We start from the raw sequence: 19,467 nt of genomic DNA on the forward strand, positions 1-19,467 counted from the left end.
GAAAATCTTCCAAGGGGGTATAGGCATGTTTGGCTTGGTCTTAACAGACATTAAGTTACCTTTTATTTGTAGATGTACTTGGTGATAACCAATTTGCCTTTTTCTGTTTTAGTCTTTATTTATTATGCCTAGGAAAAATGTTTTGTGTTCTTTTTTTTATGCTTTTGTGTGTACTATTTTGCCCTAGTATAAATAAAGACCACGATTGGTTAATAAAGCCTTCAAAGGCTCGCAGGTATTGATTAACTTGTATTTAGCCTCAAAATGCTTTAAATTAAGCCTTTTGCATACAAATATTTTCAGAAATCAGTAAAATAATGGTGATAGTCTTATGATTTACAAGATTCTTAAATAATTTTGTCATTAAAAACCATCACACCTGAAACATTTTCTGACAGCAATTGTTATGGCTTCAATTATAGGTAATGTTATTGATAGTTAAATTCTTAAATAATCCTTGATTTTGTATAGAATATTCATAATGCATGCATGTTTTGAGTAATTGTATGATCTTATTATTGATTAAATTCTCTAATAATCTTCAGAATATATTTCTTAAAACAAACTTCATACATACCAGAGACAATTGAATATGTGACTTCAGCGTTATGTCCCTTGTCTTGGTCGATGGCCAAGACCTGTATAACCGAGGTACCAACGGCCGCTGTTTCAAACACGCGACATCTGAAGAGCGCTGTGAGGAACTGTGGTGCATGGTCGTTGTGGTCGACCACGTTGATGGTGACACGTGTGAAGTTCTGGTTCGGGTTCATGCCTTGATCATTGACCATCACTGTGAGATTGTGCTGCATTGCCACCTCTCGGTCGAGTGGGTTACGAACAACAACTGCACCTGGATACATCAAAGTAACAAGATTGTTAGACATAAGTGTCTAACGACACTTTACGCCTTTACTGGATTTTTGCTAAGAAGAGACTTCCTTTAAAAGCAAATTACCATAAAAGCAAAAAGAACCTGATTAACCTGTGCTGCACAAGCTAATCTGGTGTGACACTTTATGCACATGCATTTAACTTCATTTTTCCAAAATCGTGGAAAACCCTACCAGTTTCAGCCCCAACAGCAAACAGCTGCAGACTGGTTTTGGTGTTGCAGCACTCAGGCAGGGAGTAGATTAGTCTGTTGTTGTCTGTGTCCATGGCAACAACCTTGAGCAAGGTTGCACCGACTTCAGTGCTCTCCGGAAAGCTGCCCTCGTAGTGCAGTGCAGAGAACTGGGGCGTGTTGTCGTTCACATCTATAACCTCAATGTGTACCTGAAACACAAGTAAACAATTAATTGATTGATTGCAAACTACCAGAATTTATATTTTTCAAAAGAATGTGATAGAAATCTACCAGATACTTTTTAAGATAAAGATTGATTTGCCTTTCTGTTTGCCTAAGGCTATTTGTCTAAGGACTCAAAGTCAATTTACTGGTTTATGAAACCATGTGCTGCTTTCTAGGAAAACCATTCTTGATGCATTTACGTACAAAGTCGCCACAGATTAGCCAAGTGCAGTCTGCACAGGCTAATCAGGGATGACACATTCCGCTTTTACGGAATTTTTCATTTCAAAAAGAAGTTCTTTCTAAAAAACAACTACAGCTTTGTCACAGACATGACGAATACCCCCACACGCCGCATTGACACAGAATATTTTGCATGTTGTCTTCACAAAAAAACAGCGGACACCATGCTTAATGTTTAAAACGCACTAAGTGACCCCGTGACCTAGTTTTTGACCCAGCATGGCCAATGTTCGAACTTGACCTACACATTATCTAGATACAACTTTTGACCAAATTGTGGTGAAGATCGGATGAAAACTACTTGAATTAGAGGGCAGACACCATGCTCAATGTTTAAAACACACTAAGTGACCCCGTGACCTAGTTTTTGACCCGGCATGACCCATATTCGAACTTGACCTAGACATCATCTAGATACAACATCTGACCAAGTTTGGTGAAGATCGGATGAAAGCAACTTGAATAAGAGAGCGGACACGTAATACGGACCGACAGACCGCCTGACCGACCATTACCAACCGACAGACAAGCTCACTCCTATATAGCCCCCTAAACTTTGTTTTGTTTGTGGGGGTATAATTATTCATCTAAAAGCGTGGAATATGTCAGATATGAAGTTAACACAGTTAATGACTGAATCTTACTGAGCCCTGTCAGTTGTGCAAAGATAGGGACACAACTTTATCAAGTAAGTGCCTGCAGAAGTAATTTATGCACAATAAATGACAGAACTTTCTGAGGAAAGCCTGTCTAGCCTTTCAACATTATCAACACCATGTTGAGAATTTATCATGCAAAGTTCATCAAACATCGATTTCATGCACAATTATTTCCTATTTCCCTTTAAACCCATAGAGAATCATTCTGAATGGTTGATGCATAATAGGGGTATTCCACTACGACCCCATTCCCCACGATTTGTCCCGATTTCCAATATTTTGAGGTCGGGGACATTCGTTACTCAATGGGCGAAGGTCTTAACTCATTCGTAGCTAGTCGCGGGCGAGTCGTGAGCTCCCAAAAAAATGGCGGCCAGTTTTTAAACGTGTTTAAAGTTTGACCAATAATTCCAAGACTGAATTTAATCGGAGTTGACTCGTAACAGTGTCATAGTGCGTTCTTGGGCGTCGTAATGGAATCTTAGGTAATTAGTGACTCAATCGGGGAATCGGTGATCACGTGATCTGTCTACGAATCATTTACGACTCTGTCAAGAATCTCCAGAGTTCACCCCGATTGAGTTGCAACCCGCTAAGATTCTCGCGATTTAGTTACGAAACAGTTACGATTTTGTAAAGAATGATAAAGAAATAATATTTTTCCATCATGTTTTGTTGTCGAATAACCCACAGTAAGGAGTATAGATGTGTAGGAATTAAATCACGAATGCGGAGCACGAGTGCTTTGATAACACGAATCTATACTCCTTACTGTGGGTTATTCGACAACAAGCCATCATAGAAAAATATTATTTCTATTCTTACACGATTCTGATTGATTTGCTTCAAGCTTTTGGACGTGAACTTCATTCATTAATACTCTGCCCTTCTTAGTACAAAGTTCACTTTTTATCGACGTCATTGAATTGTACAAACATTTGATGTCGTTTTCATTCATAAATATTTTGCAAATTACGTCACTTTCATTGAGAACAACACTCATAGAAACTAAATGACGTCACGTGTTAGTTCTTCTGAAAAGCTGACATGCTATAAATGTTTTCTTAATTACGTTTCTTAACAAAAAAATTTTTAGCAGACGTGGTCATGCCACTTATCACCAAATATACAATTTGTTGTTTCATTACATTTATATACGTGCTACATTTTTTACATTTCTTAAAGAGCGGGATTTAAGCACGTGCATTTTACTGCAATATTTTCTTTATTTATTCGGAACTATTTTCCAAAACATTAAGCTCTGCCCATAATTTATTGCAGAATAACCCACACTTTATTTCCTTCTTTGTCTATAGAAAACAAGTCGCGTGCCCTGTTAGAATCAATATCAGTAGATATTGGCGCCGAATTCATAGGTGCGTTCGGTGAGGTCCTAGCTCAGTCGTGACCGATCTGCATCGTTCGTAGTACAATCGCAGTAGATTCTTACACATCGTAGTGAAGTCGCGACCCTATTCGCAAGACTTCAACCGAACCCCACGATTCGTCGTAACTCATTCGTACCACTGTCGTAACTGAATTGCAGACTGTCACGAGTCTTCCCGATTCAATAAATGTGAGAAATCATAGCGAATCGTGGGCTTGTTTTCGTAGTGGAATAGGGCCATAAACTGTGTAAAGATTCATTAAAATGAATTAGTTGCCTTGTTCTTTAACCAATCCTGTACAATTCACTTATTGTTGCAAAAAAGATTTGTTTGAATGAAAACTTCTGAAAATCCAAACCCTGAAAATTTGGAAAAATTGTGATATAGCAAAATTCACGACAGAGTAATAAATAAAGCTTCACTCTAATGTTTTGCTGGTCAATCATTTTATCATACAATTCACAGAATATAGATAGGAATGTTGTAAAAACTGGCCAAGGGTTAGCTAAGGTGGGCGCTGTTATGACAAGACAGCTTTACAAGCCTGAAGACATTATTTTATTCTTGTCAACAACAACATAACAGCCCAGTATGGTTATCTTTTATAGCTTAGAATTTCAACACCTGTATAAAAACACAAGTTAATTTATATATTGTGGAATGATTTACTAATGAGCTGTTCTTTTTTGTAGGAAAAAAATGGCATTTACACCTGTAAAACTTGATTTGTTTTAAAAATTGGAACAGCCACTAGTGCGATGTTTTTGATGTTTTTCTTTTGTATGTATAAATATTTACTTCCATAAATAATAACAATATATTCAGAAAACCCTATCTCACACATTTATATCAACAAGGAGGGTGGTGCGGTGGTCGAGTGGTAACACTCTGGTCTACCATTCCAGAGGTCCCCGGTTCAAATCCCGGCCGGGGCACTGGAAATATCAGAAATGCTTCAAGTGTTTCCCACCCAACTAGAGATGTACTGGTATGAAACCCAGGTAATTCTCGCGTGTATCGGTGCTATACACTGAGCACGTAAAAGAACCAAGGTATCTATTCGCAAAGAGCTAGGGTATCGCACCCGGATTCCTTGTATCCCAATACTGTCTCTTCTGCTTGCTGTCTCTTCAGCAAAAACCAAAGGACCCCATTGGAAATAAGTGCTTGCACTTTCATGGGTTATCCTTGACCGCAAGGTCAAAATAAATACATACATACAATACAAGGAAACCAGTATTTCAAGTTGTTTAGTGCACCTGGTGGTCTCTCTAAAGATACCAGCAATAACATCTCTATGAAAAACTAAAAAAGCACTTTGTTTATGTATCAAAGAAATTTGGCGCCTTAAATTGTCTCATCTTGATTTTGTTTTGGATGATGATACCAATGATTTACATTTAGAACTGTCCCAATTTGGTTTTACCTGTTCTGGCAACTGCTAATTGTTACAAAACTGTTGATGATAAATTTTGGTTGATAATTTTTTTTTGCATTTGTTTAAAGCAAAGATTATATCTGATTGATTTATATAATATAGATTCTGTACGCATATTTTTCTAAGAAAAATATTAATCTAAATTATAAACTCTTTACTAAGACTCATATGATAAACCTTGATATATATTTTGTTTATATAATTTATTTGGTAATCTTTATTAGGGGATCTTACTTTTGATGACATTAAGTTGATGAACTAATTTTAAGAGATATCTATAGATAATTATCATGAATCCCTCTAGGGGGAACTTAATACATTTTGTGTATTTAATCGATCATTTAGATATGTTTTATCCTTAGATATTCCTTTGATATTTGTGTTTTTAATTTGTTGGGGATTATTTGGCAATTTCATTCAAGAGACTCATTTTACTGTAACATTACTAATGCAAGACTATGCTGAAATATTAAAAGTACACCAAAACTACACCAGAAGTACATTTAAAAGTACAAAGTCCATCTAAATTAATGTCTCATGCATCCATGTGCTGCCTTCCACAAGGAATCACAAACATGTGCATGCAGGCAATTGTGTATCCTCGGTCCACAGCTGAGGTTAGGTATCCGGAGAAGTGCCCCCCCGGAGAACTGCCCCCCGGAGAACTGCCCCCTTATTTTAAAGGTGGCGGAGAGGTGCCCCCCCATCAAATCGGTAGGGGCGGAGAACTGCCCCCCTGTCAGAATTTAGTAGGCGGATATCTGCCCCCCCATCAAATCTGTAGGGGCGGAGAACTGCCCCCCGGTGTCATATTAGTTATTAGTTACGTAGTGAAAACAATACTTACGGGTAATTTTACGTTATCGCCGTACACATTTTATCCGGTAACAATTTAATTTCAGTACAAGTATATTACCATTTATCGAACTGAAAAACACAAATTGTCTAGAGGCATGTGTTAATACTGTTTAAGGCCCTTGGTACGCATCTGCACCACTCACTATACATGAATGCCTTGTAAAAGTCGTGTTTTAATAAGAGCGCGAAACATAGTCGAGATCCACACAGGAAACGCGTGCGTGTTAATACTGGCAATGTGTTGCAACTAAATATAGACGTGCAACTCGGTACTTATGGAGGAAAAGTTACATCGGAATTAATTTACATTATAAAGATAGTATTGACCCATGGAAAAAAAGTTAATTGACATATAAAAAAGTAAATTAATAGGCAAGGCAAAGGCAATAATTTAGCTGACTTGAAGAAAAAAGTGAAGTGAAGTTGAATTTATAAGCAATTTATTTATGTTGTTTATTTAATTCATGTCTTCTAGCACCTTATCCGTCGGTAGCATCGCCAGACCGTCGAGTCGTCCGCAGTTTGCATTTTGAGCAGATCATGTCGACATGCCAAACAAACAAAATGGGTAACAGTTGCTTTAATTAGCAGCTAATAAGGCAGGCAGAGAACTTGTTACCGTTAACGATAAGTACCGCGATCTTTAATCTTTTAATTGGTAGACCGGACCGACCTTAATTGTTAAGAACTTGTTAGCTTTGAATAAAGCCGCATACGGGTTTATTATATTGAACCGTCCAAATCCGTAATTGGCGAACACAAACAAATAAATTATTGTTTTCAGCTGGCATAAGGATGGATTAAATTGCATGCTAATTGTTTGTTTTTATTACGGGGAAAATATAAAATAATTCAGCCGCGAAAACTTTTTATTACCAAAAAGTTATTTGTTTTTCTTTGTTCACATTGACGAAAATCACGTGATTATAAAGTTGGCGACGTGACGACGTCCATGCCGAGGTAGGTATTTTATGCCGTTTTATAACTTTTATTACTTGTACAACTTTATATTACTTTTGAAATTTCACTCAATTTCCATACATAATAGCATGAAAGTTACTGGCGTTATTGTCATTATAATACTCGCTTTATATATCACCGCTATTTCTTTAATTAGGGGGCACTTCTCCGGTCATCAATTCTGACAGGGGGGCAGTTCTCCGCCCCTTATTAATCAGCAGGGGGGCAGTTCTCCGCCCTATACAAAAACAGTGAGGGGGCAGTTCTCCGCCCAGTGAAAAATCTTTGGGGGGCAGTTCTCCGGGGGGGCACTTCTCCTAGAGCCCTGAGGTTATGTTGGTTGAAGCACAGTATTCAGAAAGACCTTTACAATAAGATCTACATATTAATAAACCTGTCTTTCCTGACATCCATTTCTATATGCACACTACCTTCCTAAACAATGCACAACAGCAGCTGTGCAATATGACAAGATATATCATGACTTCAACCACACATTGCATTTGTTTTCATTACTGCCACATTCTGTGAAACCATTTATTTTCGTCAGCACGAAATTTCGTCTTTTTAAAAAAAAAATGACTATTTCGTCAGCACTTAAATTCTTCCATTTCTGGTTTTGAAAAAAAAAGCGTCCAATTTGTTTGTAATGTTTGTAATACATGTAATACGCGGTTGCAAAAAAAACGTGCTGGGGAAAGAGGGGTGACACTTGGTAGTCACTTGCAGGAGGTGGGCCTTGTTTGGCATATGCCAATTAACAAGTCTGTTATTTCAGGTGATAGTAATTGTCCCTAATTATTTTATGTCATTGACACGTTCTTTTTTATGATTAGCGGATAAGTGGGAGTGAATAACCGTTAATTAGTGTTCTTTATTAATTTGTAATAAAAGCGCAGAATATATTTCAGTCAGGTGTTGATCACACATCGTCATATTTTAATTGCGTTTAATAGTATTGTCTTTAATCCAGATTCGCCGCGTGTTGTCTGTATAATCTGCAACACCCCTGAAAAACACAATACACACAATGGGTAATAAAGTTGTTAACAATTAGCGCTAATCAACACTATTCTACCTAAACGAAGTCGATGCATTCGATACAGCCTTATTGCATTTGCGTTTTACAGGAAATGTCAGTTGTCAGTACACTGTATAATGTACACCCCTTTGTGTCAAAACCGGATTTAACTTGAGTGTGAATAGTTGACTGTTTCATGTTCTTTGTATCAATACCATTCGGGTATCTGCACTATAAGTATACCAGTCTACAAACAAGGTGCGCGCTTCTGCATATGGGTATTCGGACGTTCAAAAAATTGACCTACGGTTTAGCGTTCACCCCGTCGAACGCATTTAGCAATATAACTCGTTTTTTTTTCACTATTTCTTTACTTGCAAAAAATACTAGTGGCTTATAACTTACCTTGCAATCTTTTTTTTACTCGCATTTTACGAGTGTGCAAGTGTTAATTTCGAGCCCTGTGTATATGCAGGGATTACACTGGATTTAAATGCCTCATGCCTACGGTAATTCAGTTTTATTTGTTTCAAATATGGGACATGATTGTTCGTTAGGATCTTGAATTCGTCCATCGGTCGAAGGACAAAAAAAAACTAAAATTAATGTCTGACGAATAATAATGGTTTCACAGTATCTGAGGTTCTATTATTCTCATTATAATAAATATCTAGGAAATAAATATCCCGGACAAAACTAAGTAATTTACTATGACTTCAGGAAGAGATTTATGTACCACAGCATGGCATAGTATAAATCATTCTCCATCAGAATATAATGATGTATTTTCGTATAACTCTGCTAATAATTAAGTTGTTAATTTAATTTTTCAGCAGATGTTTCGGATATAAGATCACTGATTACTTTGTATGGATGTATGGACAAGACATTTAAATGATCAACACTAGTCTAATAGTCTTCCAAAATTTTTAGAAGACATACAATCAACTCCACCTGGTCAGAAACCTTACATGTTTTGCCTTCACTGTTCATAGTGAAAGCCTTTCAATACAAAAATCTATACATAAAGCCTCATTAAGCATCTAAAATGTACATTAAAATCTTAAATGCCCACATATCTGGTGTAGGTTTTCTAATATACTAGCTGCCCAATATCATTTACAACTCAACTGAAATAAATAACCAATCAGGGATCCTAATTCTTCAAATCCACATCATTACAGCTTTCTCAAATCTTCGTAAGGAATCTAAATATGCCAATTTCCAGTGTTTATTTGCAGATACTTTAGCCTATTCAAATATCATTAACACTTAAATGCAACAAACAGCCAGAATTTAAATCAAATATCAACACCCATTGAAGTGCTATAAATTATGTTATGGCAAAATCATACCTCTTCAAACCAATTTTATTATTTCTACTTTCAATATAAGAGCTTTATAACCAATTCCTAAGATATGATTTATCTCGTATGAGGAAGTCAACATGGTGTCATTTATACAAAAATCAAAGATTCTAAGAGGTCATTAATAGAACCATTTTCTGTATTAATAATTGCAATTTAGATAATAATCAATTAATAATACTTCAGTCAACCTGTTTATAGTAAATACTGGACAAGATTCTTAATAATATGATGGTTAAAGAATGATACAGAATATCCTTGAGAATGTCATGCCATTGTCAGATATGTTTGGTTATGGACAGATATTTATAAATCTGACAAAATCAGCTGTAACAGAGAAAAGCAAAACTTGATGGCTGCTTCCAAGGAAAAAAAATACAACACCATTGAATACATAGAATTTGAAGGTCATATTTTGGGTTTTGTAGCTGGAATTAAGTTAAACATTAATAAATGCATAATAAGTATTGTTAATAAATATGTTCCTTTTTTATGCATGTAACTGAATGATTGAATAATTGTGTTAATTGTTCTTTCTTACTTTATGTTTGTTCCATATTTATTGCACAGGTACTTATCAAGCAGACAAAAACAAGGATACAGCTCACAAAGTCATTTGAGACAATTCTTAAAGGGGCCTTTTCACAGATTTTGGCATTTTTTAACTTATTCATTAAATGCTTTATATCGATAAATGTAAACATTGGATCGTAAAAGCTCCAGTAAAAAATCAAGAATAAAATTAAAAAAAGGAAAAGAACATTGCCCGGACTAGGTTTCGAACCAGTGACCCCTGGAGTCCTGCCAGAGTCCTGAAGTAAAAACGCTTTAGCCTACTGAGCTATTCCGCCGAGTACATATACTTGAAGTATTTTATACCTTATATAAGCAATCTTCGTAGTTTCGCAAAATTTAACGACAAAAACAGAACTCTCCAAATTATTCAATCGTTTCGCGTTGCAACGCTTTATAATTTTTAGGTTTTAAAATCGTCAAAAGATGCATATAATGGCTATATTAGACCATGGTAAATGTTCAGTATTACTGTTTCCTCACAAATATCATAACTAAAACGAAAATTTGCGAATATGAAACAACTTTTTTCAATTTTGTCAATTTACCAAAGCGTGAAAAGATCCCTTTAAAAGTGGGTCTGATGAATGATTGCTTGTAAAAATAGGCCCTCTGATTATGCAAACCAAGGTAATTAATTCATTCCTCACAAGCAATGTATACATCCTTTCAAGGATATATTTGGAGACACTTGCTGGTTTCTTACAAAATAAAAGCCATAAATCTTTGTAGCATGGGGCCAAATGATATCTAAAATTACAATTTAATAGTTATTTATGTTCCTACATGGTGTCATCTAGTTTAAAGTATTGATTTGCAGCCAGTTTTTGTAGAAGAATCAGTTAAAGGGCATTCTAGGGCAAACTTCCACTTTGTATGTCAGCAGTTAAAGTGGTGTGTAGCCTTGTTAAATGATGCACACATGAGAAACAATCAAAAATCCATTACAGAAGCTTAGCGTGTGCAGAATTATGTCAAATATCTTCATTATCATCTAAAACTATTGATATATTACATTTTTATAAGAGCATGCAAATGTAAAACAAAGTGTGTTGATGTTCTCTAAGATAATGTTTGAACGAAGAAATCCCGGGAAATCATTAGAGGTGCGCAACCTTAATACCTTTTTCCCATCTAGATCAGAACAGCAAAGACATTCAACAAAATAAGTTCTGATGTGCATAATAAACTATATTTCACAACAATACTGTTGGTGTAAAATATGCGCAACACACCACCAAATCCCAGCACAATGTTATGTGAACACTAAATCTAAAATAATTCCCACATATAACTTAAATAAAAATATTGAATATGAGAACTATAAATGCAAACATTTTGTTTCTTATTAATAAAAAGTTACATAGAAACAAAAGTTTCACGCTTAAGCCAGAAAATTGTATTCAACGCATTCAATTAAGCCAGATTTTCTTACCATTAAATATTTTATAAAGCCAAATTTCTTACAGTAAAGTAAATTAAGCCCAAATTCTACCTGTAAATTAATGAAGCCAGTCTTCTAACGGTATATTTAATTTAGCCCAAATTCTTAATGCCCAAATTCTAACTGTAAATTAATGAAGCCAATCTTCTAACGGTATATTTAATTAAGCCCAAATTCTTAATGTACAGTAAATTAAGCCCAGATTCTACCTGTAAATTAATGAAGCCAATCTCTAACGGTATATTTAATTTAGCCCAAATTCTTAATGTACAGTAAATTAAGCCCAGATTCTACCTGTAAATTAATGAAGACAATCTTCTAACGGTATATTTAATTTAGCCCAAATTCTTAATGTACAGTAAATTAAGCCCAAATTCTAACTGTAAATTAATGAAGCCAATCTTCTAACTGTATATTTAATTTAGCCCGAATTCTTAATGTACAGTATATTAAGCCCAGATTCTTAGTGAACAGAATATTAAGCCCGAATTCTAAATGTACATCATTGAAGCCCATCTTCTAACTGTATATTTAATTATGCCAAAATTCTTAATGTACAATTAATTAAGCCCTAATTCTTATCATACACTAAATTAAACAAAGCAACCCTATAACCCTAAATTTGTTCAAGTCCAAATTTTTACGGTACAGATGATTAAGAAAACATCCTTACCATATAGCAAATTCAATCTTAATTCAAACATTACACTAAATTAAGTCTTGACTTTTTATTGTACAGTCTAAATTAAGTCAGAATTCTTAACACACAGTAAATTAAGTCTGCATTCTTATTGTACAGTAAATATAGTACGAATTCTTACCATTCAGTACATTAATTCTGAATTCTTACCGAACAGTAAATTAAGTGTGAATTCTTACCGTACAGTTGTCGTTGTTCACTCCATCTGTGACCTGCAGGGTAAGGTTGTATGCTTTCTTATTCTCCCAGTCCAGGGGCCGAGCCACCATGAGAATTCCCTCAGTCTTGCCGATGTAGAACTGATGGTCAGGGTCTCCATCTGAATAAGGCAAGGGGACACATTTATAACAGCATGGTAAAGTATGCAAATATTCAGCAACTGAATCAAAGCTGCTGAGAAACTGCTTTTGGCTTCTACCTTGATTAACTCAGTGTGATAGCAACAGAACATAACTTGGCTTCTACCTTGATTAACTCAGTGTGATAGCAACAGAACATAACTTGGCTTCTACCTTGATTAACTCAGTGTGATAGCAACAGAACATAACTTGGCTTCTACCTTGATTAACTCAGTGTGATAGCAACAGAACATAACTTGGCTTCTACCTTGATTAACTCAGTGTGATAGCAACAGAACATAACAATTTTACAAAAAGAATGGGTTTGGTCATTATAATAAAATAATTGCATAAAAAAGGGCCATAATTTTGCAAATACTGGTTGCAGCAACAATCCCTACATTAAATTTCAGCTATACATTATTCAGTTGTTAAAGTTTAAGCAAAATCCACCTAAAATTTAAAGAGAATACAAATAGATGGACGGACAAGTGCCATGCTAAATATCATCCACTTTATAGGGGCATACAAATTCATGTATTGCAATGGAATGTGTTTCAAGTTTGAATGCAAACAAAACATTAGGTCTCCTCAAACGTAACATCAAGACAAAACATGAAAAGGTCAAATCACTATCCTATCAAACACTAGTACGTCCCCAACTTGAATATGCTTCCCCCATATGGTCACCACACACTCAGGTCAACAAACACAACATAGAAATGATTCAGCGGCGAGCAGTCAGATGGGTAAAAAATGACTACTCCCATTACACCAGTGTCACACAACTTCAAAATACACTCAACTGGCGCACCCTTTAGAACAGACGCATAGATGCCAAACTCGTCCTTTTCTACAAAGTCTACCACCATCTTGTGGCCATATCCCTCCCATCTTATCTTGAAGCCCCAACCAGGTTAAACAGACACATGCATCCCCTCAGTCTTCGTCAAGTCCATACAGGTTACGATTACTTTAAGTACTCTTTCTTCCCCCACACCACAGTATTGTGGAACAGGTTACCCCACCCCGTCGCAATGCTGCCTGACCTTGAGAGCTTCAAGCAGGCAGTAGCCCAACTTAGCCACTAAACCCATGGGAATTGCTTTTATCCATTTTTTTACCCCTTGTATACTACATGACTTTTAAATCTCTTAACAACCTAACAACACTATCCTTATTATTGTACAAATTCTTAATTTGCTGAAAGATACCTTTCTCAGCTTTTACTCTTTTACTTTACTAACAGCCAACGCGCACCCTGCCCATAATACTCGCGAGAGGCGTGAGGCAGTACTATGAGATAGATAGATAGAAAATATCAAATTGAAACAATGTTTGCAGGGGCATACTGTGCATAATTACCCATTGAAAATAATTATATTCAAAAGACAGAGCTAGTTTAATTCATTCATAAATATGCAATCACAAATGCTGCAAACACCTGTGAAGTGTTAAACAAACAAGACCTTGAGGTAGGTGACTCATTGTGAATAAAACACAAAGAGGAAATTAAAGTTATCTTTTAACACTGAGTCACATTTGCACCTACAATGTGCAAGCATATGAGAAGCCCAAATGTGCACACTAAACAGTTTCTTCACTCTTTGCTGGATCAGCACATAAAAACATATTGTTTACTTAGTGAGGTTCTATTTAGTCTGCTTGACAAGGTACTGAACTGAAACCACCTGTCCTGTTTGTTGATTTTTAATATTTTGCAACAGTGACTTTGACCTTTACCCAACTGACCCTAACAACCCACACAAGGTCAGTGTGATATCTTTTTTCATACTAAAGTTATTGACCTAAATGTTTTTCTATTTTAAGCAAGCAGTGACCTTGACTTTGACTCAACATGTCCTATATACAATCTCAACCAGATCGCCATGAAGGTTTGCTATGTGCAAAGTTATATGAAGATTGGCCAAAGAAAACTTAATTGTTGACTAGGAAGCTCTGTTTGCTGTTTTTCTATTTTAAGTAAAGGTGACCTTCAAATTGACCTGACTGGCCCCAAGTATGCAATCCCCAAGTTAAGCCCTTATGTAACTAACCTCACACAAAATTTGAGTGAAATAACTTCATCCAAAATCAAGTCATTGAGACGCAACTGTTTTTCAATATTTTTAGTCACAATGACCTTGACCTACAAGTCAATAATCCAATCCGGACTGCAAGCTTGCTATATCCTTAGCTTCATTTAAATCAGCCCATGCAAATAAAAGTTATGACCAGAATCTGTTTAACCCTGCCTGCTGACAAATCCACCCATCAACAAGCCATATCCCAAGCAAATAATAATGATTTTCAAATGTTTTAAACAATTAAAGTGGAGGAAATATACTTTAACCTTGAAAAGAACATTCCCATAATCAATACATCTTACAAATGAACAAAACAGTCAAAACCCCATAATTATGAAAATATGCATGAATATTACAATTATCTTTCAAGAAAATGGAATTCATGAAAAATGGAACAATAGCTACAATGAATTAATGAAATATGGAACAATGCCTACATTATGAAGAATTTCATACTTGCAATGCCCCTGCCATATCATGAACCGTTAAAATCATCCATTAGTCTAGACAAGGACAACCAAACATCTTGTAATTGTTTCAAAATTCCAACATAGTTGTTCCATTAAGACACTTGTCAAGCAAACATATTTTGACACATTGATATACATGCAAAAGTTGCAACCTGCATCAAAAGGATTTACTGTATAGTGAGTGTGCCCTGACTCTTTCATCTGTTTCAGTTGGAGTCTTTGTTCTTTCTTTGCTGATAAAACACACAATGAGAAGTGTCATTCGATTAACAGGGACACCAATTCACTGTAAATATGAGATTGTGTGCCATCTCCAATGACAGATAATGTCCCAAACTGGAAGATTAATATGTCTTCATTATAACAGTATCAAATATTAAACAACATGGCGGAAAGTCTAGACTGGGACCTCGTAACAAACAAATGAGTTATCAAATTGAAAAGTTATTTTTATATCAAATAATAAATTTGGTACTTCTTTTGGTTATCTTTTCAAAGGTATCATGACTTGATTTAACAAAATAAATAAAATAAATTTTGGGGAAAAAAAGTATCAAATAACTCTGTGCACAATTTATATAGAGATGCATACATTGTGTGGGAATTTATATAACTATCATGTGTAAGAGTTATGCAGATAAATGAACCTTGATGAGCAATTTAATATTCAAGTATTCGCTGATGCCATTATTCCTATTTATTTATGAAGATACTCAGGATGTAAAAATGTATAGTTAAAATTCAATTTGTATATTTAAAAGAATCAAAACAAACAACTGAATGTAAGCATAAAGAATGAAATTTCTTTTCAGCCGTCTGAACACTGATCATCTTTATATTACCAGAAAACGTTGGTTTAAATTTATATTTTTCATTAATAATAACTTCCACATGAAAATAACACCAGTCAGAAACAGATTGTTACCACATATTGACTGACCAACAACTGTCACGAAATAAGTGCCGGAAACACTTGTCAAAAACTGCCATCTGCACTTGCAGAAGTGACACATGCCCTGACACATTACCTAATCCAATATTCCTATGTTGAAATAATTGGTTTCGTTTTCAAAGCTCATCATTTCCATTATTTCACTATCAAGAGTATCAGGCATGTGAGAGCCAATATTCTAGAGAAGCTGTAAAATAAATATATTTATAAATGTTATCATATCTCTGATAATATCTAAACCTAAAAACACAGCAACATTGAAAAGGACACATCTGTTCATATTTGCAAAGCACTCTATTATACAAATAAAATACCGTCAGCTGATATTTACAATCAGAATTAAGAGTGTGTATATTTTAATTAGAGTGCAACAGGCCTCTATGTGCAGTTTACATAGCAACTGGCTTAGAAACAAAGATGACTGCTCATAGTCAACACATAAGTGGTTTTATTGGGAGTAGTTTGATGTAACTTTCAATGAGCCTCAATCAACAGTTACTGGTGGTCAATTTCAAGTGCCTAAAATACAACAATTAGAGGCAAGTTCAATGAAAATCCTTCAAAAGATATGAGAGATAAGGAGCAGACACAAAAATGGGGCAAAAACGTTTGTAATTGAAGTATGACCTTGACATTGAGAAAGTGTGACTGACTCATGCCCTCTGCACATTTTCTCAATGCCCTCAACATTAGAGGTAAGCTTAATTAAAATATGTCAAAGGGTAAAAGAGATACCTATTGAGAAGATACCAAAATGTTGACTTACAGACATATTGACTAACTGACAAACAACTAAAGGGAATTTCTAAAATCATTCTTCTGCTTTTGGGGGAAGGTTGTAAATAAATGTAAAAACACACCAAGACTGTATTGAAGGAGTTTTTAATATGTTCATGACTATTTCACATTTATATAAGTTTTGTATATGCAAAATATAGCATATATCAATATTGTGAGAATTATTTCAAGTCTGAAACATAAAATACACAATATAATATCAACTTACCATTATTTGAGACTTTTATCATAAATCAAAGTACAGAAAAACTTTCGGGCTGAAAGGTGTCCAAACAACAATAGTGTTCCCATTGTTGTTGTTGTTTAATATGAAGTTAGTTGGATACATCACCCTTACATAATCAATTACAGAATTGGTTGTTAAGTTAAAATTGCCACAATATTCCCCTCTTGAAAAGTGTGCAATCTGGAAATCTGTTTTCTGTTTCATGTCTAAAAATAGGGATCAGTTGGGTGCAGGGGCTCTTGAAATAATGGTGGGTGGGGAATGACAACAGGTGTTACAGTTCTGTCTACATTCCATGTGGTCTTGGAAGAAAAAGAGAAAGCGGTGGCATGTTTGTAGACCCTGGGAAAAAATACAACCTTTACAGTCCGATGAGTTAGATGAGCTTTTTATGCTACATATGCACAGAAATGTTTACAGTTTTCGTCCTTAACCCATTCCCCATTAGTAGCAAAGTGAAAATGGCTTTTGCAACCAGCATAAAACCAGAACAGTCCGCAAGTAACCCACAGTCTGTTCAGGTTTTATGCTGTTTGCTGCTCATCGGTATCCAAGGGTTGGAAATAAAGCCTTTAAAACTTGATTCTAGCGAAGAAGATTTTTAATTTAATAAGATTTTCTAAGGGACTTCAAATGCATAAAAGTGCGTTTATAAGCGGAAAAGGCCGTTAACCCTTTCCCGCTTAGAAGCAAAGTGAAAATGGCTATTAGCAAACAGCATAAAACCAGAACAGCCTGTGAGTAACTCGCAGTCTGTTCAGGATTTATGCTGTTTGCTGATCATCAGTATCTAAGGATTGGAAATGAAGCCTTTAAAACTTGAATTTAGTAATAAAGGTCTTTAATTAATTTAATTAATCTTTAATTAAAATATGTATCTAAGTGGTAAAGGGTTAAGCCAAATTTTGCCTAGAATTTATTTTTAGAAGAAGTGAGAACCATAACAAAAGGTTTCAATGTTCAAATCTGCATATAAAATGAAATAACCACACAATCAGAAGATTACAATTTTCATTTTAATCTTTTGAGAGATAATAATGGCATTACAAATTGCTGTTTCTATATTCAGCTTTCATTTCAAAACATGTTTAAAGATTATTGGTTGGAATAGTGAAGTTTTCATGACGCTTGTGCATTGTTAGATAATTGATTTTAAAATTCTGATATTTTTCGCATTACAACATGAAAATGAAGGTAGGAAATGAATTGAATTGAGGCAATAGTCATTTCTTTGAAGAATAACGAAAATTCAAAATAAGCGTACTTCTACTAGGTGTCCTTAAATCAAAGATGTATAATTATTTGAAAGAAAATACAAATTCTGAATTAAAATACTTTTAGTATGCATTATTAACTCAAGAAAGTATGATCATTTGCTTTGATGTTATTATACTGACACAATTATAGAGTAAGAGAAAATTCTTATTCAAGAAAATGTTCATCACATGATAATAATCATAATTACGTGGGTTAATGAACCTTCATCATTATGTTCTTCACACTCTCTTTGAAGTAACTGGCACAATTACAGCCACACACAGACACTAGTGGCACATAAACATGGCACCTAAATATTACATATGCCTTATTAACCCTCAATGGCTAGGGTAGATATGTTGGATATCTGAATTAGATTCCACTTACATAGGAAGATTCTCTGATTCTATGGCACTAGATTGCTAGTGAAGTTAGGGAGAGTCTAAGAAGACCCTCCAAAGAAAGATTTATTACAACAGTATGTCAAGAGCTGGAGATTTTAGAAAGTCACAGGAGAGCAACTCATATTGAAACTTGTAAGCTTTTGTTTCATCAATCATTGTTGGTATAATCTTATGTAACTGTGTTTAGTATTCACTAATAACAGAGAAACAACTTATAGTAGATCATCACAAACTTTTTTCTCTGCATTTTTTTTCAGGAGAGGACATAGTAGAGGATGGGTTACAAGGGAGATAATTTAAACAGTATCCCTTTGAGTGAGTACACAGTATCATATTATAACGATACAAACTTACTTGTTTTGAGGCATTTAACAGCAATTAATCTCAGAATTAACAATGAATTGTGATGGTTTTTGCTCAGAATCCTTCCAATATTGTGTGCATCTTTCTTCCTTTTTCTAAGGCCATTCAATAATTGTATTTCATTATATTACAATAAACTACATAAGCTTGCTCCAAGAAGACATTCCACTCACCAACAATGGAGTAAAAGAGTTCGTCCCGGTCCAGATCCTGGGCCTGTATCAGGTCAATAAGATGGCCGACGCGGTCGTTCTCCATCACACGCTTCATGAGATGTGGCACTGAAAACTTGGGCGGGTTTGGAGACTTCTTCAGTCGCTCCACTACCTCAATACGCACCTTCACAGTGGAGCGTTTGGGCTCACTGGGACTCTTGTCTGAGGCTCGTACCTGGGGAACGCCCACATGCAGTTAGTAGCACCATCAAAGTAATGCTATCTCATGCTTACAAAGAGATGACTACATATTTTGCAGTTGTAAATGGTTTAACTTATGTATGAAAGCAGCTTTCTTGTAGATATTTATGGGATTTGTATTGACAACCATTATGTCTGCAGGAAACTATCTGCATTTTATAGAAACTGAAGGAAATATTGTTTCCTGTTACTGCTTTTGATAACATTATGG

General features: G+C 35.2%; 1 protein-coding gene across 2 annotated transcripts in view; it reads right to left on the reverse strand.

The window, feature by feature from the left end:
* Nucleotides 1–19,467, reverse strand: part of LOC127879703 (protocadherin Fat 1-like) — a 197,054-nt gene that overhangs the window by 64,616 nt on the left and 112,971 nt on the right. For both annotated transcript variants that reach the window (XM_052426697.1, XM_052426698.1), the window contains exons 6-9: nucleotides 19,014–19,230; nucleotides 12,125–12,264; nucleotides 1,068–1,278; nucleotides 578–853 (exon numbers count right to left, since the gene is read on the reverse strand). In XM_052426697.1, coding sequence (XP_052282657.1) covers nucleotides 578–853; nucleotides 1,068–1,278; nucleotides 12,125–12,264; nucleotides 19,014–19,230 — 844 coding nt within the window. The remainder of the gene's footprint in view (nucleotides 1–577; nucleotides 854–1,067; nucleotides 1,279–12,124; nucleotides 12,265–19,013; nucleotides 19,231–19,467) is intronic.

The sequence above is a fragment of the Dreissena polymorpha genome, chromosome 4 (assembly GCF_020536995.1).
Source record: "Dreissena polymorpha isolate Duluth1 chromosome 4, UMN_Dpol_1.0, whole genome shotgun sequence".
In the NCBI taxonomy this organism is placed as follows: domain Eukaryota; kingdom Metazoa; phylum Mollusca; class Bivalvia; order Myida; family Dreissenidae; genus Dreissena; species Dreissena polymorpha.